This window comes from Chlamydotis macqueenii, chromosome 18 (assembly GCF_036417535.1).
Source record: "Chlamydotis macqueenii isolate bChlMac1 chromosome 18, bChlMac1.mat, whole genome shotgun sequence".
In the NCBI taxonomy this organism is placed as follows: Eukaryota; Metazoa; Chordata; class Aves; order Otidiformes; family Otididae; genus Chlamydotis; species Chlamydotis macqueenii.
In genome coordinates, this window is record NC_141573.1 from 5,142,838 (window position 1) to 5,165,457 (window position 22,620).

Below are 22,620 nucleotides of genomic sequence, written 5' to 3' on the forward strand. Positions count from 1 at the left end.
AAAGGGAGAGGTGACCTTTTCATTTGTTTGTTTGTTTGTTTGTTCAGGGACTCTAACTGGGATTTACTACACTGCCTAAGGGACTTGGGCATACTGCTGTGCAAACACAGCAGTTTAGTCATGGCCTGGGAGTAGGATTTCTAGGTACTACTTAAAATTAAAACCTGGGCTCCTAACCGCTCCAAATACTGGCGTTCATTATTTTGGATCTTAGCTATTATTTCAGTTATTTTGGCAAACTTATTCAAGGCTCTTTGTACTGAATCGGTAGAAACATCGATAGGGCTGAAGAGGAATGAAAGACATGCAAACAGACAGCACTGTGTCCACCTGAAGTAAATAAAGCACTGCTGTGTTTTAGTGGGAAAGAGCCATGGATGGGTTTAAGGGCCTCTCATCAGAACAGCCGTTGGAACAGTACCAAGAGGAGCATTCCTAGACTACTCCTAGAGAGCACATCTTCATTTGAAAATTCCATGGCTATAAATCTTCATGATACTTGTTTCAGAGAATTTTTTTAACAATAAAATACTTTATTTTCAGTAAAGCTTCTTCCCAAACAGCTGTGGGATCCTTTACCTTTTATGTCTGCTAGTAATAACCAACGATGTTAAATAACCTTTCTTGTGGTCCTGTTTCTGGATGTTCCTTTGACCCGGCCAGAATGCTCTTATTTTATGTCCTGATGTTTATGGGAGCATGATGACAGCAGGCTGGTGCCAAAGAAACATCTTTGCTTGATCATGGTTTCACTAGTTCATCTTATAGCAAATCTACACTATATAAGTGATTTATAAGATATTATTTTATTGCATTTTAATAAAATTTTCACAAAGAGAAAATAAAAGAACTATTGACTATTTTCTCTCAAGTATTTAATTAGTGTTTCCTAAGTACTAACGATTCTTTATCTCTGTTTGTAATAAGACCAGCTATTCCAGTAAAAGAAGGAACTTCTTTCCTTTCTGTTAGTGAAAATGATATTTCTTACTAACATCTTACAAACAATTCACAAAATGTGCCATATGGGTGCATACTGCCTTCCAATGTGGGCAAGGGGTTAAAAAGCTACAATGGGTTATAATAGCAGCCAGGAGTGGTGCCTCAGCCCTGCAACAACAAACATATCTCACTCTGGCCGTGGAAAGAAAATTGGGAGAAAATACATGTTAGAACTGTGAAAAAGGACTGGAGTATAAATGGGGTTCTTATGCAAAGGCTTCACATGCTAGAAAGATATAACAGGCTTGGCTCTGATTCGGCAACTTTCCACTCCCAGTGGGTATGCTTGACTCATGTTCTCTGTGTAACCAAAGCTGGCGGGGAAGCTTATGAGCGTAAGGACTGCGCTCATTTGTGCGCAGCATCCATGGGTTAGGCTCAGCTTCCTCCCAAAACATAATACATTAAAATCTAATTAATAATGAGCAGTTGGGAAAATGTAAATAAAAAAGTAATCTATCACAGTGCAAGAGACAAAGCAGAACATGGCACAGCACTGTTAACAAAGAAAGCAAATAGACAAATCCTAATTCAAATAATCTATTTAATGGGATTCCACTGCTTTTCCTCGGGTTCTCCTGTAACATATTTTTAAAGAGGGACTTAGCTGTATAGATGTTAATTAAATATATTTAAGGCTTTTATTTCTTTATAAATTAATCCCTACAGTAACTTAAAGAGGTTTCACCTTTCCCTAGCACTGCAGCCAGGTGTTGCAGGCAAAATAGTCTTGATTTGGGGAATTTTTACTTAATTTAATTTATTGCCAATTAACACAAACTTCTAGTCACTCATTCAGATTGAGAAGAAAGAAAATGTAAATACTTAAATATTTAAGTGAACACCTTTCCACTCCCTTTCCCAGGCTCAACTTTAGCCAAGCACCTATCCTCCTCCTTTCTTACTCTCAACTTCCCTTGTTTCCAGCACCGGCTTCCACTCAGCGATGGGGTTTTCCATTGGTTGTAGAGCTAGCCAAGCCAGTTTTGGCCAGCATCTGGCATCCCCTGACCTCCCCCCAGACCTGTGGTCCCTGGCTACCGAAACCTGCCATATATGCCTAACACAGAACTCGGGCGTGAGCTAAGTGGGTGCTCACGCGTGAACTCATTGGGTGTCCAGACATGAGTTAACACGGCGCTCATGTGTGAACCAGCTGGGTGTTTATTAGTAAATTAAATGGGTGCTCATGCATAAACTGATTGGGTGCTCATGCATAAATTGATTGGGTGTTCATGTGTGAACTAACTGGGCACTCATGCATGAAAACAGTAAATCTTGCAATTCATGCTCAATACGTGAAGTAAGAGCTTGAAGCAGATCCAAAGGCCTGATTCCAAATTTACATTTATTTCAAAGTTCCGTGGGTCAGATCTAATTACTAGAACTGTATCAGGTTCTGGTTGGAGAGAAAAACTAATGCTGTTTTAGACACTTTGTGCTTGTAAGTGGTCCAGAAAAGTCCAGGATGGACCAGAGAAGACTTCAGACAAAGTGGTGAACAGGGAAACATTGCCACAACCTGTTTGAAGACATTCTGTTATTTAAGTTTCCAGTGAGGAAGCATTCCCAAACCTGTGGATCAAAAAACCTCCTTCAGGACAGAAACTGAAGGTCTTGAGTTCCAGTCCTGCCATTGACTGTAAGAAATTTTATGCAATACCTATGAACTGGAAGTTATAACACTTAGCCACATGAAAATAATTTTTAACAATACTTATTAATTCTAGTAAGTCAAAGCAAATGTAAAAAGTAAATCAATGTCTAAAATTCAGCAACATAATGATATGAGCCCTTCTTTCTTACACACCAAAGACAGAAAAAAAGAGAGCCTGTATGTTTGGGTTTTCTCATAGCCATTCATCTTGAGGTGCTCTTCAAAATCCTTATCAAACATAAAGCAGGAGGAAAGAATTATTGAATTGAGTAACTGGTGGCTGATCAACTACATTAGTTAATTACACCATCCCTTAATATGTGATCCATGTTCAAAGATGGTTTTAAATACATAGCAAACTTAAAAAATAGATATTCTTAAACTTTATGTTAAGTCCTACACATGCTACAGACATTGACAGGACCAGAAATAGAAAGGTTTGTTTTAACATTTATACATTTCTGTACTTGCTAGGCATAAAAATAGAAGTGAAATTGCACAGTCCTGTTAGTTACCAAAATGTAATGTGCAAATAAAGTGCCCAGGAGACCTAATAAAATGCCATAAATGAACTACTGTAAAAAATATCAGACCACACCTATTCAGCAGGATAAATTCAAATGTCTTACAAAGAAATGTATTCTCTTTCCTTCTTATGGACTAAGAACTGTTTTGGGGAAAGAAAGAATGAGTTTCAAAATATACAAAAAAAGGAAAAACTTTGAATAATAAATGAAAAGGGTTTCAAGATCAGGTTGAATGCAGAATGCTACTTAATTCCACTATAAACTGGAACAGGATCAAGCAGTGACATACTTATAAAGATGCCCAGAAATTAATATTAAAGCACCACATTTTCATACCTAAGATTCAGTTCTACAAGCATTCATTTCCATAACCAGAGTTCTCCTAGAAATCAAAGAAAGCATAAAGCATAGGCTCGCTGTTTTCTACTCCGACACTGCTATGTGAACAGTTAGTTGCACCAAAGTGGGGAATAAAGCTGGAGATGTCACATAGATTTATGTACTTAGGTCTTTGTGGAAGCTCTGCCTATTAGACTAGCCAGATCTATTTGGAGCCAAACCCACTGTACATTACGAGAAGGATCACGGCAGGAAGCCTGCTAGGGAACAAATCCAAACTTGATCAAACATGGCAAGTCAACTATTGATAGACAAACGAAATACGTAATTACAAAACATACAGTATATGCCATTTGCATGTTCTCAAAGGGACAATCAGAAGTCCATACAAAATGATAATAATATTTGTTTGTGAAAGGATTACCCCTGAGAGTAAAACATGCAGGATCATACAAAATTTGTAGATCCATGAAAAATTTCCATTGACACCGTGAGATGTCAACTGAGAACCTCAAATACAGACATGTTTTGAGCTACAGAACATCTATCCTACAGGCCCACCTGGCAGGGTTCCTCATCCCATGATCTCACTTCCAGTGACAACACCAAATTTCACCAGCCTCTCCTGGACAAAGGTATTGCCTATAACCAAGCCATTTCATGCAGCCATGCTGTGGCTACTGCATATCTAGCTAGGACAGAGCTAGCGATTTAAAGACAATTTAAATTATTCTAATGCAAAAAAAATTCTGAAATGAACCACAAATTCTGCCTTGGAGAAAGCAGCGAGCAACCTTTCGTCAAAATTTAAGCAAGACATAACTCTCTTTCCTGAACTAAGCTGACATGTTTTATTTTTTAAAGAGCTACAGTGACATAGAAAATAAAAAAAAAAAATCTTCTCTCCATCTAACAGAAATCCTAGAAGGCAACTGGGCAGTCCTGACAAACATGAAATATTCTGCTAAAATAACAAACCAAACAAGAAGGTAACAAGGGCTAAAGTGGCCTAGGCAGCTTAGCATCACTATCTGGAAAATAACTTGGCATCCAAGTCCACAGCTACATCCAGAGGGAAGATCAGGTCTGTTTAGAAGATCAGGTCTGTTTGCTGCATCAAACATGGGTCAGATTTTTTTCTCTCTTCAAACAGAAATAGTTCCAGGCTCTTAAACAAATTATCTCAACTTTGGTTATACAAGCTGTTTCATTTTTTCTCCAAAAGGGGGTATAGATGTTTGTTTAAAAAATTGTAAATAAAATATAAACAGAGATTTTCCATTGCATAGTGATCCTTTCCAGTAGGTAATGATCAGCGCTGTGTCCATTTCTCTTCCTTATCCTATACTTGGGGATCACAGCATTATTATGATTAGTTTGGAGGAAGGGAAATGGATGAAAAAGAAAAATATGCAATAAGAGGAGGTTTACCTGTACTTACTTGCCGTAAAAGCAAAATAATAATCAGGTTTAAAACGCACAGAAAATAAGTGCAACAAAGTTACTTACTATTACTTATCATTTTGTTCTTTAAAAATCCCTGCTTTCTTTATGTGTACGTGTTGTGTGGAACATGTGAACCCTAGAAAGGCTAATTAGTAAAAGACAAGAGTACTTAAAAGCCCTAAAAGCACTTACTACTTGGCTGTGGGACTGCTCCTAGGAGTCAAGTGGTGCCATCTGGATTATCTTGCTGCTGGGATTTTTTGCATCAAGATAGCTACAGCAGCGTAGCTCTAGGATAAAAATACATCATGCAGTAACAATACCACAGCGTAAACAGAAGGTTCACCCTAGTTCCGAACTGTGGCAAGTTATTTTGTATATTAGCGTGGAACATTCTGACTGTGTTTTCACAGATGTAAAACTGAAGCAGATCTTGAGTACTTCCATGATGGGATGTGAAGTTTAGCTTTAGGGCATGATTAGCCAAGGGCAGAGGTTTTTCTCCTCAATATTACATTGATGCTTCACATCCTTCTTAAAACTGGCCGGGGTGAGGTGTCTCTGGCTTTGAATCCTTCTCTAGCATGGAGCAGATTATTACTATTATTGTTGATTTATGTCATGCCTGTCTGCTTCCAGCCTCAAAACACTTTACTAAGTTACAATATACATAGGAATCATTTCACGTCAGCCACCACCACGCTGCAGCCTTCTCTGGAGGGAAACTGGAGGGAGCCATTAGGATGGTGCCTGCAACATTAAACAACAATCCAGGAGAGGAAGTAAAGAATACTCTGGCTCCTTAAAGCAATGGCTCAACAGAAGGCAGTCACTGAACCGCCATCCAGCTGGGACACCAAAGCCAATACCTATTCACCGTGTGTGGTTAAAATTAAATCTCCTAATGAAGTGAGATGGTTTTAGTGGTTGGAGAGTGAGTGAAAAGTATTATTCTCCTGTATTATTATTTGTAAGTTATACAGCTAACAAGGGAAAAGATCACACACAGGAAAACAGCAGACAGTTCGATAATGTTCCAAGCCCAGTTTCTAAATGACATTTGGGGAAATAAAGCTTTGGAAAAATATGTTAAAAAAAAGATGACACGGAAAAAAAAAAGGACTTGGCAGTTTCTCAATATTTTTAGGGAACTAAACTAAACTGAGTAAATGTGATGTCAGCTTTTATCCCCTACAATTCAGGTCCATATAAAAGAACATTATTAGCTTCTGTTAATGAGCAGGTATTCCCTAAACACTGCTGCAAATTTGCTTAGAAGAAGAAATGGTACAGTATAGAGGGAAAAAAAACCCTAATAACTTATTTTTGTCCCTGAACTAGGAAAATGCTTAGATGGTTTTCTGGATACGAGGTTTATATGTCTGACTAAAAAGATCCTCAGACAACATTATCAAGCTCTCCTTTCAGGGTTAGTAATTGCTAGCTGGTTCTAATCATTCTTGCAAGTGATCATTTGAAAGGTTCATTTTATGACCCCTCAAACTAGCACAAAGAATCTCACTCCATAATGTAATAAACAATTCTACAACCAGTGCTTAATTAATTCCCGAAAGTCACCAAAAGGAGCTATTAATTATCTTTCTTTTTATCTAACCATAAATATGCAAGTCTCCTGGGATAAAGGATTTTAAAAGAACATTCTGGCAAAACTAACTGTCAACTTGATAAAGCATAAAATGATCACCAGTGAGGGAAATTCAAAATACGACGGCAATACTACCTAGTCTGATTAGAAAGTTAGGTCATGTTGGATTAAATTTCTCTGAATGCTGTGCTTACCAAAAAGAGGACAGAATTGACATGGTGCAAAACAGACTCAACACAAACAAATACACAGGAGAAAAATACTTCAGCCTTTAGAAAATTATTTTAAAAAATGAACTATATTTGGCAATTTGCTTTACTGTGAAAATATCGACAATCATTATAATTAGAGTGTGGGCAATATTTCAAGGTTGTTTAAAAAATGCCGTATTACAAAGAACAGGCTGATATTTTCAAGAGAACTTAAGTGTTTTAGGAGCCCAAGCATCATTTTCACAAGTAAATCAGGCAGTAGGAAGCCCTTAAATGAAATTTAGTTTCCTGGCAACCCAGCCCATTGCTGAATATTAGATTTAGGCTTTTAAATGGCTTTGATGTTTTTGAAAATCACACTTCCTGCAGTACTGCACAGTGACTAGGTGTAATACAGTAATTTATTCTTCTATTGAGGCTATCGGGAACGGAATCACTTTGATGGCTCTAGTGATGTTTGGGAGGTTGTTTTTTTTTTTTGTTACACCATAAACAACTTTTACTGTGCATACCCAATGATGACTGGAATCTCTAGCCAGAAGTAGGAGGAGGAAAGAAAGAGAGAATCTGCCTTTTCCAAAATAAACTTATGCAGTCCTTTGGGTGCTTGTGTTTGATTCCAGTGGAGCCTGTGCACTGGCATGTCCCACCTTCAGAAGAGTTGCATGAGCTATTGGACCCTCCATGGACTGGGGCTTTCTGAATCTCTCCTGTTGAAGGAATCCCTGTGACACCCACACATGGAAACATGAAATAGACTGCCCCGCAACACAGCCGTTACGGTTCTTACTATGTGCATGGAAATTCAAGGTTCGAGTATCTCTTCAATGAGTTTTTAATTATTAATCCAAAGAAACAAACACAACAGGAAACATTAAGAGAGACACAGTGGGAAATAACTAAGAGGACTTCCAGGCTCCCCGCTCCTTGGCTTCCCTGGGCTGGGCAATGAAGGCCCCAGATCTTCAGAACAGTGCTTTTCAGTCGCTTGACCTGTGGAAGGACTCAGAGTCCCACCAGAAGATGGAGGCTGTGGATTGCTGCACTTAACACTGAAGAACTTACTGTTACAAACATTTTAGAAAACCCAGAAGTTCCTTTAAACAGGGCATTTTAAAATGTATCATTTTTGTTCTAATCTTCAATAAAACTTTTTTCTTTTTAAATGTTAGAATTTCCTATGGAACAGAAATTCTGTTTTGAAACCATTTCTATTCAACAGTGCTATTCAGATGGAAGCATTCTCCTATTCATTCCACTTTATAACTAACTGGTGCCACCCCAAATTCTCTTCCAAGAATGATGTGGCAGCTCTGGAATAGCTAATAAGTTGGGCTGTATGATGCCTCTGCCAAAGGTTTCAGCTTCCAGAGAAATTCCTTTAAGGAATGGTGGTGTGGGTTTGGCATCTACAAGGATACACATGGTTTTGGGAGCCCACAGGCACCAAAAGTTAGCTTGTGTTTTGTAACTGCTCATCTCAACTCAGTCATTGAGCTGATGTCCTAACCACAGTGAGTCAAGCAAACTTTTTCAAAGCACTCATGGAGAAAGCTTTTGGTTAATTTCTTTTTATTTTTTAATAAAAATCTTGTCTTTGGGGAATCTTTTAAGAAAATTCCACTTCTACAGCTATTAACTGGGAAAAAATTAAAACATTACTAGCCTTGTAATATAATCTCTTGTAGATAAATACCTTTGTCACTTAGCTCTCAAATTTTTGTACACTGTTAAGGTAAATGAAAGATGTCTAAAATCAGTACCTTTATACTTGGTCACCACAGCTGAGTTGACACTCAGAGGTTCTTGGAAGGTGACAGTGAGTGATGTACTGCTTGTTACCATGAGACAGACATTGGTTGGCGCCTCAGGGGCTCCTGGGAGAGAAGAGAAAACATCAGCTCTTCAGCACAACAAATCCTATTTAAACAATGTTTCTGAGTCTTCAAAGAACCCACTGAAAATCACCCTGCAATTGTGAGCTTTGGGTTGTAGGTGTTTGTGTTCTCTGCCTTTTGAGCATTTTAATTAGTGCCCCTGCTAACAATATCCTGCAGACACCATTTGTTTCTATCGTGGTTTTTGGCTCCTTTCAGTTAAAAATATCTTCCTGCATATATGTAACCCAATAAAACAGATTCATGCTAATTATGTCAATGAAAAGCCCCTATAAATCTCTTGGGGTGGGTAGGAGGAGAGAGAAAGGACAAAACCACAAAGAGCTAATTAAACCTTTATGGTTTCACTAACAAACTCAAATTTATCAAATAACAGAAAACATTTTTACATTATTGTGATTCAAAAACTGTGAATTCCACAAATGTTTTGGTGTAGTAGTTCCAAAATACAGTTGTCAGTTGAGTCCTAACAACTTTTTTTTTTTTTTAAAAAAAAAAAGCTTAGTTCACAGAATATCAGACTCAGTTCAGAAATCAAACACAAAATGTCATGACTTGCTGCTGGGATTGATTAAAAAAAAAATCATTATATTAACTTACAATACTGCTGTATTTCCTGTATTTAGTATCTCATACAAGGAGTACTACCTCTGTCTTGAAGAAGTAATCTTAGGATACAATACATTTTAGAAAATTATTTGTAAGTACATTTATATTAAGATGTTGTAAAAATGTTAATGACTATATTTTTCATTGAACAGGATACAGCTAAAATATCTACACATGAAACAATTTAGCCCTGTTTACTCCTTCCCATGGGCCCAAATTCACATTTACTTTGGGTACAGACTCAACTTGTAGAACTGTTTTAAGTGACCCAGTCTGTGACTACACTGATGAAATATTATGTGTAGACGCCAAAAATAAGATTAAGTTTTCACAATTTTTAAATATAAAATGAAATTTCATTGTTTGATCAAATGTTTAGAGCAATTCTTTTCTTGTAAAACAGAATATATATTTTTTTAAAAAAAATCAAATTACAACAGAAAAAAGACCAAAGTCCCCAACCCCTTCCTCCCTATTCATATAGTCTTTCCTAATAATCTTATTTTAACCTCTGAGATCTCATTTAATGAGATCCAGTAGTAAATGTGAAGAAAAATAAGCAGGACAGAATCATTAGATCCTGAAGCAAGATTTTGGAGGTCTCAGATTTTATGCAGCTCACTCCTAAAGGCGCTATGTGCTTGTTGCTGCAGACATTTGGTCCTCTATTGTTCCAACATCAACTTCCTTCTCATTTTTGGGAAGGGCATTTAGTCGTATGCCTCAGTTTTTCCACCCTAACATTCGTCTGCTTGACAGCAGTCCTGTAAGGATCAGTTAGTGAAAGCATCTTTGCTCAACAAAGGCAGAGTGTTCTCAGCTGTATTGTTGTCTTGAATTTTGCAACTACTTTCTTCTACTTACTAGCATGCTCGTAGCCTGCCTTCATGCGCTTGTATAGCCTGTATCTCCATTCCCATGCTTTTAGTTGCTTCTCTTTTTCTGTGTTGTCTGTACCAAGGCCTTCATTCATCACTTGAGCAGATAATTCAGTAACTCGCTGCTGTGCTTCCTGGATCAGTGTGCTCAGATGCACTGACCTGCTTTCCATGTTAACAACTACCAAGAAAAGGGAAAAGTAAGTAATTGCTTGATGGACTTATGTGACAAAATTCTGGCCTTATGCATTCCAGTATAACACACGTAAAGTCAAATTCTGGAACACTCTGCCTTTCAGTAGTGATCTTGTCATGCCAATTTATACCACTTAAGGGTCTGGCCACTTAAATGGGATTAATGGCATGAATAAACTGAGCAAATTTAATCTTCCAGTGTTTCTCATAGGTTTAAAAATGTCTTAATTCGACTGAAATTGCATATAGGTTTTAAGTTGGTGGAATATTAAAAATGAACTAAAATAATAAAGCATTTGGTTTCTATCCAACCCCTACTTTGCTATAATATCATAAGCTTTCATAGAAAAAAAAAAAGGAGGCTGTACTGGTTATAAACACGTACAATATATAAATCTCTACAAGTGAAGAGAGATCCAACTGGCAAACTTAAGAATGAGAGTTTTGTGCCTAAGGGCCATGGCTGGTATAGAATGGATATCTTTCCAGGTTTTCTTTGTGCCACAGTTTTGCTTATGTGATATCTAATCAGTCCTCTGACAGACCGGACAGATAGTGAGCAGCTTGACACATGGAGATTTTGTTTTCCTCCAGCACTCAGAATAATTTCAATTTGACGTTTAGTGGTTCAGATTGCCTGTATGAACTACTGTGTGCTACATAAAGGTGAAAATGAAGATCACATAGGTTACAAACTAGATCAGGTTTGATTTTAGCCCAAGTCCACAAGACTACCCTAAAGCAGCCCCTTGATTATTCAGTGAAATGTGGTGAATCAAGCCCTATTTTCAGAATTGCTCTTAGCCTGAAATTGTTCAAACTATTTGCGGTTTAGAAAATAGGACTTGTAAAGGTGTTTAATCTGAACAGAAATGCAGTCACTGATCTGATGCTCATTATGCAGGAAACAGCGTACAAGAGAAGGAATTCTGAAATAATAGAAAATAACTTTTCTCTGCTGTCTGGTATTTTTGCAGAAGAGCTCTGAGATAAGTCTTCCTTTAAAAGGCCCCTATTTACCAAAAACACTGCCTTAGCACAAGCAGCTATTCAGCAATGGTGAGGCATTGCTATGCAGGGACAGTCAGGATCTTGGTTTCCCTAAGGTTTTTTCAGGAACAGCATGAAAGTTGCCCAGGATGCACCGATCGGTCACTTGCATAAGTCAGGAGCTGTAGACATTGCTGAAAACATGAAACTGTACCACATAAAGGACCAAGACTCTGAGAGGTTTTTGACATCAAAACACCTCACAAGTGAAGCTATGAGGTCAGACCAAGTTACTGAGGGCATTACCCAACCTGGTCTTGAAAACTTCCCAGGGTGGAGGCTTTGCAACCACTCTCAGCAACCTATTCCACTGCTTTACAGTCCTTACGGTGAAAAAAGTATTTGTTTTATCCAGACTGAGCGTCCCATTTTAACTTTTGCCCTCTGTCTCTCATAACAATATCACAATCAAAGTTTAGCAGAGTCTAAGAATAACCCTACCTACTAATTTGAAAAGCACCATGGGATCTTTAAAGCCACAGGAGGAGAGCAAGGAATTACTCAACGCCTCTGACATCCAAAAGGTTGTTTTTGAAGAATGTTTGTCTTTAGGTCTCTGCTTTCAGAAGCTGGCTTGAAGCCATCCTTCTTGAAGTTTGATCATTCTTCATATGGACATCAGAGACATATGGCCAGGCTTACTGGAACCTGCTGGTATCCTCAGAATTGCCTGTTTACTGGGAAGCCAAAGGTGATACGGTTTCCTGGATCCATGCCTACAATAAGCATGCAACACATCTGATAGCACAACAGGACTGAGAAAGGAGATTTTATGTGCCAGAACTTCAGGTGATTGAGAATTGGCATTGGTTCAAGTTCTCACTAAGGATCAAGATTCTGATTCACAATTATCAGGTCTTGGAAATGTGTCCAGTCAGCCACTGGAAATTTTAATCTTATTTTTATTCGGGTTCACATGAATAAGCCAAGCCAAACCATGAGTATGTGATGAATAGGAGTAACTGAAAAGATAACACAGTGGACTTTGTCTCCTCTCCAACTAAATTAATATTTTAAATGCTGTACTCTCTTTCTTACTCTGTGTTTAAGAGATGCTGGGTTCCTGTTAAGATTTACACAGTCTGATCTCCACATGGAAATTAAGATCATAGTTTTACTTTCTATTGCTTTATTTGCCGTTCTTCCTGTTCCAGGCAGCAATCCAGGTGATACAGATGGAAGCTATCTGTCCTCCAGCTCCTCTTTTCTACAGCATTAAGTTAGGGGTTATCATGAGATTTCAGGTGGATCACTTACAGCTAGTATAGTGGAAAAGCAAGAGTTTTCTCTGTCGGAAACTTTCTGTGTACACTTGGAATGGGGAATTTCTCTACCTTGCAGTCTCCCAGATCTGTGCATCTGTCCTATACACTTCCAATCAGATTAAGAGATGCTTGTGTCCTGTCCCAAAACTAGGGTGAGTCAGAATTTTACCTTGAAATCCCCTCCCCTCCCACTCAGCCTGGGGAAGTCTTGTTCAATTGCCCACCATAGAGAAATGAAAATGCTTCTGCTGGGTGCTGGACCATGTGCTTGCAGCCCTGAGATCACACAAACAGAATGGATTTCATTCTAACAAGGTTGGTTAAGTACAGAAAGCAAAGCAGAAAGACTAGAGAAAACAGAAAATGACTGCTATCAGTTCCACAAGAATGAAGCCACATATAAAGAAGCTGTGAACCTTTGTTTTGAGTGCTGAAAATAACTTCTTGCATTTTGCTCTCAAGTAGCAACCGTAAACTCTTAAGGTTAAACCAAACAAACAAACCAACCAAACAATCGTTGGCTTTTTATTGAGAATGCTTCACCCATTATTTCAATCAGAAAAACTAAAAATCAAGATAAGTGAAGTGGAAATTTCGTGGCTATATTTTTAAATGGAAATGAGGTGGTTATATATTCATATTCTCTGTGTTCATAGGCATGTTTGCATTAATTACAGGAAATGAATACTAATTTATGATTGCCCCTGCTCGCCATCAGACTGCATTTATTTACAGATGAGGTCAATGAAAAATTAGTTTAGTCTTTTTTTACTGCTGTTTAGAACACTCAAGACTGTGTTTTCCTCTAGATTTGTCATGGTTAATGAATGTTGCTTCAGCAGTCAATCATGTACTCTAAATGCTGTCACACTTTTTTTTAAAGCCTCAGTCATGAACCATGACAGAAAAATAAACAAATAAATATAAAACTAAAAAACTCTTTTCACTGAGCAGCTACACTATGCAAAAATCTCCAGGGAAGGTTAAAGGAGGCCAGAATAAATGATAATATAAGTGCTGTGGACATAGAAAAGCAATAAAGGTGTACCAACACTGAGGGTCTGGCAAAAAAACTCCGCACACACACGCACATGCACACACACTCTCCAGTGAAAAAACTGGCAATGTTAGTAGCCTCAAGGTGCAATTTCCTGGAGCACTGAGATTGACATGCCAGCACTAAATGTTGTTAATTTAACTAACTTCAAATTAATGGCAGAGTCTGCAGTGGCCGAACCCCTCAAACACAGTCTCATTATAGCCTTGCTGGGAATGTCCTAAATATAGGCATTGACAGTTTAAAACAAATTCGCATACATTGGTGTATTTTTAGACACAAGTAAGGCGTCAGAGTTTGTGTCATGGTATACAGTTGATTAATTGGTTTGGTAAGTCACCCTCTAACACACAAATTGTGCATTAAAATGCCCATGAAGGAATACAAAGGATAGTTTTATAACTACAATATGTAGTCATAAGCAATATTGGTATCCCAGTAAAGTGAGAAGGTCTGTTTCGTGCTTAGATTTTCTCCGGTTCTGTAGAACTTTGAAATTCTCATTTAAGTGGGATTTTAGGCCATTTGAAGACTAAGAGTGAGGAGTCTGTGGTAATGGAAATGATAGATTTCAACATAACCTGTCTCCTGAAGGCAGCATAGCCAAAATCAAAAGGATAATAAAAATAAACCAAAGTCTAGACAACCCATCGTCCTTTCATTTTTGATTACAAACTCCCTATTTCAGACCATGATCTTTGCATCACTCACCCAGTTCCTGTTTCCATATTTTAAGGTTTTTTTCTTAGTATTAACTCAGCTGCCCTGGTGTTAATTACATTAGAAGCTCAACCTGATTCATCAGTTGGTGTATCTAACATAGAGAACAAAAAAAGATCTACTAAGCACACATTCAACAAGATGATACTGCTGCAAATGTCCTCCAGCACTGTGGTACTAATGCTGGTATAACCATCTTTATGATAAAAATCAGTAATTTTTTTGTGTGTAATGTAATTAATTTCCCAGAAAAGAAGCAAACCTAATCTCCTACAGACAATTATCTAAGTTAATTCAATTAGTGTTCTTTACTTACAGTGTGGGCTTTCCTTTGCTCCAACGTGTAGAAGGGTCCTAGCAATAGGGACGTTGTTTGTCAAGATGGCAATATCCAAAGGAGTTAGTCCCTCACTGTTTGGTGTGTTCAGGTCCAGTTCTTCCAATGTGTATTGATAAAGAAGAATCTGAACAGCATCTAGATCTTGCTGTTCTACGGCCTCAAACATAGCTTCATTGCACTGGAAATTCTGTGTAGCAATAAAAGCAGAAATTTAGTAAAACTTTTCAAATGTCGGTGTTTTAAAAACAAACTGAGAAAATTTATGCTTTATGAGATTGCTATAAAATATTGATACTCCAGCCCTAGCGTAGGTTCAGCTAGAAACATGGAAATTGTTTGCAGCAAAACTGAGCTTGGTCTGCCTCCTGACTTGTGTGCTTGACCTTGTTTCAGGCCTGTGGGAAAATTCAAATGCATACAAAACAAACCCATACTTACTTACATCTGTCCGGTAATCAAACTATATGAGAAATATTATATATTTTCAGTGTGAAACTGGTTAAAGGCTATGATTTTGGCAGTGTCTTGGACTACTGAGTTTTTCAAACTCAAAATCTAAAGTAAAACTCTGGGGTATACAAACTCAGGTGGTCAAAATCCAGATCAAACAAGCTATTCTGGAGAAAAACCTTCACAGCTCCAGTGTGAGCTAGTAACAGGAACTGTTCATTCAAATCCTTTGGTCATTTCTAGGTGCTCATATTTTTTTGCATTTAACTTGTCACTAGAAACAGCTTTGAAATGTATAGACCTTGAATAAAGAAGTAGAAATGAGACTAGAAAAATTGACTGTCTGGTGTGCATGTCCAGAAAGCGGTATCTGTGAACAGCAGAGAACACAGACAGCCACAATAAGAACATACATGGCACTGACATGGAAGCAGGAAGCACCAGTGAACCTTTTCCTTACCCAAGCCAAGGAGATAAAAGAATGATCTAATACAAAGAAAAGTATCATTTCTTAATTGAACTGGGGAGAAGCAGGTGCAGGAGAGCAGCATGGCCTGCAGGTTTCTGTTATGAGAACATCCTTCTGGAGCCTACAGTAATGCCATGTTATTTGCCAAGATTCTTTAAATTCTCTCCCAGTGTCCCATTGCCGTGATTACCCAATAGGTTTTTTTTCCTCTTAAGAATGAATTAGTAGAAGCAAGAGGCCCAGCTCAGCAAGGAGGGCTCAGCATGTGGTCCCATAAAGAAACCAAGATCTACACAGATGCATTGTGCCATCGGGCATACTAAAGAAATGCATACATAAGAGAGCAAACGATGCAGACACATGATGTAAACCAGTGTCCTGGTCCCGAAACCCACATGGAGAGAACACAGAGAAAAATCTTATATAACAACATATTCTTTATTACATGGAATGAATATTGAATTGAAAATCTCTTCTACTGTGATTAGAAATTAACATTTCATCCACATCAAAACGTCATTTTCTTTTTCAAAGTGATGTAGTTTTATTTGGCATATCCCTGCACAAGTTTTGCTCTCAGTGAAACGACACTTTCTGAAAGAGCACTGACCTGCTGGAGCATCTTTCATCTCCTAAAATGCATAGACTAATGGTTTGCAAGCAGTTCTGAAAACTAGAGTCCACAGCTACACATTGGAATTTGATCAGTTCTACAGGTTTTTTTTCAATTGTCTTGAAGTTAGAACTGTCTTCAGAAATTCTCAGGCCTGACAGAGATCTTTTAGTCTACTGCTTTGCATATTAAGTATCCGCAGCACACTAAGAAATTGCACAGATGATGTTATCTTAAAGTTTTAATATGGACCCCATCTATGCCAAATATTAGAGATCAGCAGAACAAGAAGACAGGTGTACATAAGATGATCTTTAAGCAAAATTGTCAATATAGACAAATGAGATACTTATGTTAGATGACTAAGGATGAGATGAACTACGCAGCAAGAAAGCAAATCTAGGAGAGCAGATTCAAATTCTTGTTTTCAGATTCTGCTCCAGATTGTAAGATTCAGATTTAATTTCATTATCAAATACTTAGATCATACGTCAGTGTTAGGTGTAAGAGAAAAATGTCAGAAACGGGAACAGTTGAATGGTAAGCAAATAGATTTATCATTCTTTATCCACCCCTGTGGTCAAGGCAATAAATTGTTTTTAAGGACATATACTGTATTAGACAGGGCACATGTCCAGAAAATTTTAGAAAAGAGGCCAGCACATATTTCTCCTATTATAAGCTAAAACTGTAAAAAGACAGAAATTTTTACTGCAATGCAGCAATATTTCTTTTCATTCCAGTAGCTCCACACATCTGCTGTCTTGCTTATATAACACCTTATCATCCTGAAATCAGAGATCTTATTCTGGCATTTTATCCCTACCCTAAAGGGATGAAGTGCTCTGGCTAGAAATTAAGAGAATTTTAATTCATTTTAATTATAATTACAAACTATTTTAATTAATGGTATGATTCTGATACATGCTACATGTCATCAACTCCCACTCAAGTCAATGATACGCATTTAACAGCTGCATGTCACTGTGTACTCAAAATTAACAGAAATAGATCATTGACGTTCCATCTAAAGAGGAACAAAGAAAATCAACTGTGCTCCTCTGCACTTTGAAACTGCATTACTATGAATGCAGAACTGTGAACTGATAGACTGCTTTTTCATATAAATTATTAGAAATGCAAAATATATTCACCAATTCTACAAAACTTATTTATCAACATTCGAAAAAGCATTAATTTTATCCCAGTTTACACTCATTTTCAAATTCTTTTTGTACTGATTTTGGAACTTCATCTATACTGTAGTTTCTGGAAATAAAGGGTAATTATGCTCCAGAAGCATCTGCATTTTGATCCAATCAGAAAACAAGCAAAAACAGTTACTCTCGTAACTGATCACAGCTAGGAAAATCTACTTATTTAACATAAATTCATAAAGAGCTTACTACAAAGGTTGAAGTAAACTGAATGACTACATTAGTTCCCATTGCTTTCTGTTAAGTTCATCTTAGGAAACACTGGCTAGCAGTCTGACCGCAGAACAAGAAGGTGCAGCTGATGACAGTGCTCAATGACAGGCTTGCGGTGCTCCCTTAGGGTAGGAAACTGGGTGTTTCTCGGTTCACATTTCCTCTTCTGTGGCACTGGGTACATACATGGTTTCCCCCTTTTTAAAATCAGAATAGCCATTCGCTTTTAATTGACTTTATGTATGTGCATAAGAGTTAAGTGAGTTAACATTTGTGGAGTGCTGCCTTAAGTGCTCAATACCATTATTTGGCTTTAATTCCAATTTTGTGTGAAACTCAACCAAGCTTGTACTACATCTCAGGAGTTTCTTGGGTTATATAAAAACAAAAAATGCCTGTTACATAATAACAAAAAAGATGGCTAACTTCAGTATTACAGCTGAAATTAAAACAATGGTATGGCTAACAAAAGCATTTGGTCCTTTTCAAATACATATACACACGCTTTAACAACAGATTTTACCTACCCAAATGATTATTGTAGAATTATTTTTAAAACTTTTATTTGAATTGTTATTTTTGGGTTCAGTTATTAAGATTTAGATCTGCCTAGATGCCTTTGAAAATGCTTCTTTGGACTTTTGCTTGCCAAATGAAATACTTAAAGTATTTGTGAAATTTTGGCCTTAAGTAAGTTGCTGAACAGAATCTAAGCATGTGCTTAAGTTAATTCCTCATAAATGCTCTTGCCAGCTAACCCATTGGCAAGAATGTTTCATGAAAAGGGCAAAAATCAAAGTAAATTTCTATTTCATAATTCCATTAGAAATCTGATTGAAAAAGCTGCACTGATTTAAACGAGAAACAGAGTATGAATTTTATAAGCTACTTCATCCAATCCAAACAATTATGAGACCAAATTGCAAATATCAGCTTTTCCAAATGAACAATTCAGACACAAGCAATAGGCTGAAATATGCTGGCAGGTCTTGTAACTTCAGAGTGTAAGAACATGGGCACTGCGATACGGCCTTTCTAACTAGGCAGGTATGCATCCCTCACCCACACAGCAGTGCGCATCTAACCATGCTGTATCTATTGCAGTCAAAAAATACCTTGGTGAGACAGCAAAATATCTACCACATTTTCAGCCCTGCCAGTAAATTGCCCCATTTGGAAGCCTGCATCGAGCCCAGCTCTCACAGTCCAGAAAAACATTCTACACACCTGACCAACTTTTTGCCAACTATTTGCTTTCACACAGAAAATAGAAATATGTTTGAAGATTATATAGTTTTCTGCAAAAGCTGATCATATTCTATGTAAAAGACTCACTAGTATTGCAGTGTTAATCAGAAAGCTGCAGCCCAGGGTGAGAAATTCAAACAAAACACAAAAAGCTTTAGATCCATGTGCTCAATTTTACTCCAGCTGGTATTGTCACAAATACTAACAACAGCCTTCTGATTTCTGCCTACATTTACATTTACATTACATTAACTTTCTTCTGCTCTGAAAAGATGAAACCATTCAAAGAGGAACTGAATCACATTTACAAGCGATCAGGTAAAGTTTTGGGGCAGTTTTCACATTGCTTTTTTTCCTTGCCTCAGTCCTGCAGCCTCTAATCATTAGCTAGACAGCTGTGCTATGTGATTAATTTATTTAGGTGTTACTCTGATGCACAAATGTATATACTGAAAAGGACTACAGTATTGCTTTGCAGTAAGTAATAACCATGTTCCAGTAAGTGATTCAGTGCTGGAGTGTTTAGAAATGCAATCTTATGTAGCTTAATTAAAATGAAGTGCCCCTTTCAAGATATTTGCTCTAGGTTTGACTGAAAAAGTCCACTATGTGCTACTGGAGTTGGAAAAAACGTTAAAGCAGTTTCTGCAAAGACTTGTTTTGATAAACATGAGTTCAAGAATAAAGCTATTTTGGGACATTGCTATGTCTGCAGCAAGACAACAATTTACTGAATGGAAAGTGTTGCACAGCAAGATAGAATGGAAAGAAAACTCTTAACTAGCCAAAGCTGAAAGCAAACAAATTCTAACAAATGTTGTTCACTTGTCTGGAGACATGATTTTAGTCATTGACTTAGCTCTGTAGCAGAGAAACTCAATAATTAGAAAACACATCAGCTAGCAACTTGACCTGGAATATTTCCACCCCTTCACTTGCTATTTACTTCTAGGGAAAACTGTGAAAACAACAGGCAGAATGGACAGAATGGGATCCAAAGCCTTTTGAGTCCAGTGGGAATCTGTTCACTGACTGTTGTGGACACCAGCTCAGACTCCAGACTGGTAATACCTAGAGGCACCTATGCTCGCTGTAGGTCAGCAGTGACAAAAGCTGTGTCACTCCCATGACAGCATAGTGGGCTAGAGGAAACAAAATTAACACAAGTAAGTCTATATTCCATTAAACCACCATCCATATCACAATGTAAAATTGATTCTCTGATTGAATAGGCACTCCCACCTCCTGACAAATCTGAACTGAAAAGGGAGAGAAGTGAGACTGTTAAGTAATTAGTGCTGTGGATAGCAGACGACTTGAGCCTCAGAAGCAGAACACTGCTCCTCAATCTTTGGGCTATACCCACTTGCCATTTCTCTTCTCATTAGTTAAGAGTGACAGAAGACCCCATATTTGAAGGAATATGTAATCTGAAGTGTGTATTTAGAGAAACACTGGTCAGAGATATGCTAACACACTGGCATTCATTCAGTTGTCATGTCAGTCTGCTCTGGCATGGTCCCCAGCACTGGTTTATCCTCCTCTCTTTCACTCGCTTAGTCACACACAAGCTTGCAACTGAAAAGGAAAAGGCAAGACAGTGGCTACAAAATTCATCTACAGACTCTTTCCCCACAGTTCACACTGTGGGAGTATGGGAGGCTCATTCAAATGATTCCTCCAAACTGAAAGCATCTGGAAACCCGCTGCCTCAAAAGCGCAGCTGTTGGCTACTATGCAAAGGCTGTTCTCCAGCTATCAAGCCCTGTTTGAGTTTCAGGTTTTTCCTTCTGTAAAACAAAAATCTATTGGCTCTGGCAGAGCTGAGATGAAGGAGCCATGATCCCCTGCTTCCTTCCTTTCTTCACAGGAGAAAGACAAAAGCCTCTTGACTTTCCAATGCACCAGAACTACACCTCAGCTTAGCTCCTCCATGGGGCATCCACGGGTCCTCTGACTTCAAGAAAGTAGTGATCCTAGGGGACAGGGTCATTTAATTGATTTTAAAATTATTTTAAACTCTTGCATTGATTCATATAATTTGCCTCTTATGTAACAAAGATTTGTGAGTGTTAAAGGAGTTTAGAGTCTGCTTTTTCTTCTGACAAAATGTAATATTATCTGTCCCAAACGTATTCAGAGTTCAGTCCTGCACTGTGCTAAGCATCTGCTTTAGTGCAGCAGAGTAATGTTTCCAAGAGGTGTCTCCTGGCGCATTCACAGACACTGTCATAAGTCATTGCTCTTCAGAAGTGGAAAGGAACTCTTCCTTCAAAATAATTCAGAGAAGTTGAAGGATTTGTCTGTTCTCCCTACTTCTGGAAAAAGGGAATTAATTTTCTTTTGGCAATATAAAAAGCAGGTTCATCTTCCTCCAGCAAATATAAACGATTCTGTTGTGCACTGAACCTACACTGTGCTATTATTTCAGGGACAGAGTCCATTCTTCAAAGTGTATTTGCTGGAAGTTGTGTAACTTCACCAGCACTGGCATAAAGAGGAGCACTTGAGAGTGTGAAGTCCAGCAGGTGCTTCTGTGCTTTCCTGTAGTGGCATCGGGGTCCTCGGCTGTGTTCTGTGTCTGAGGTAGGGTACCCAGGCCAGGCTGCTTCATGTGTGACCTCCTTTTTCCATGGTCTTATCTAGTGACCATCACCACAGTCTGTGAACAACCCTGCATTTATCTTTCACAGCATATATGTTCCACTTGCTCCGTTCATAAAAACAGGACCTTCTCTTAAAGTCATCTTCATTTTTCTCAAAATACTTTTTCCTAATTTTTTGTACAAGATTTGAATCCACATTTTGTCACATTAATGCCAGGTTAAGACCTTACTCCTAAAATAAAGCATCATCACTTAAGTAAGGTAGCTTTTCTTTAGCCTTCAAGAAGGTCACACTTTATTTTGACACAGGTTCATAAATGGTACGTCTGGGAAGAACGTATAGCATTGGTAATGGAACAGACAAAACGGGATTATGAAAATTGTACAGATTAAAAGCAAACCAATTAAGGAGATTAACAGAACAGTAAACTGGCAATGTGATAAATATCAAGTTATTACCATTGAAGTCTTACGGAGACTAAGCCGGTCAGATCGAGCTCTGAAATATGCTTCGTCGAAGGACGTATGACTGCCCTTCAGCTTCTCGGACAGGTTCCGATATAATCGCTTTGCAGCATTTGGAGAGGATGGCATGCTGTTCTTTTTAGTCTGGAGGAGACTTAAGTTATGCATTTGCTGTGTCATTTTCAGCTAGTAGTTTCTAGAAGAAAAACAGCAGCTGTTTAACAAGATTTTGCCACAGTAACATTGATCAGAACTGTATCATTGAAATACGCATTGCAAGACTTTGATGGCAAAAATAACTTTCACACACAGTTTTTGAACACTCAGCAGCATGTTTTGGGACTTTTTTCAATGGCAAATGACTCTTGATGGAATTAGTCCCATGGATATCTATGGGGAGAGAGAATCAAGGATGGAAAAATAAAACAGACACTTCAGAACTATTTGCTAATTTGTATAAGAAGGGGTTTCACTTAATGAGGGAAATTGCCTTTTGACAGAGTGAGTTCTGGTAATATATGCGTCAAAAAAAATGACA

The 22,620-nt window shown here is 37.9% G+C and overlaps 1 protein-coding gene across 1 annotated transcript in view; it reads right to left on the reverse strand.

Annotated features, from left to right (window-relative positions):
• Window positions 1–22,269, reverse strand: part of ANKFN1 (ankyrin repeat and fibronectin type III domain containing 1) — a 60,739-nt gene extending 38,470 nt beyond the window's left edge. The window contains exons 1-4 of the mRNA XM_010125210.2: window positions 22,077–22,269; window positions 14,778–14,988; window positions 10,161–10,355; window positions 8,553–8,666 (exon numbers count right to left, since the gene is read on the reverse strand). Of these exons, the coding sequence (XP_010123512.2) occupies window positions 8,553–8,666; window positions 10,161–10,355; window positions 14,778–14,988; window positions 22,077–22,262 (706 nt within the window). The 5' untranslated portion in view covers window positions 22,263–22,269. The remainder of the gene's footprint in view (window positions 1–8,552; window positions 8,667–10,160; window positions 10,356–14,777; window positions 14,989–22,076) is intronic.
• Between the last annotated feature and the right edge of the window lie 351 nt (window positions 22,270–22,620).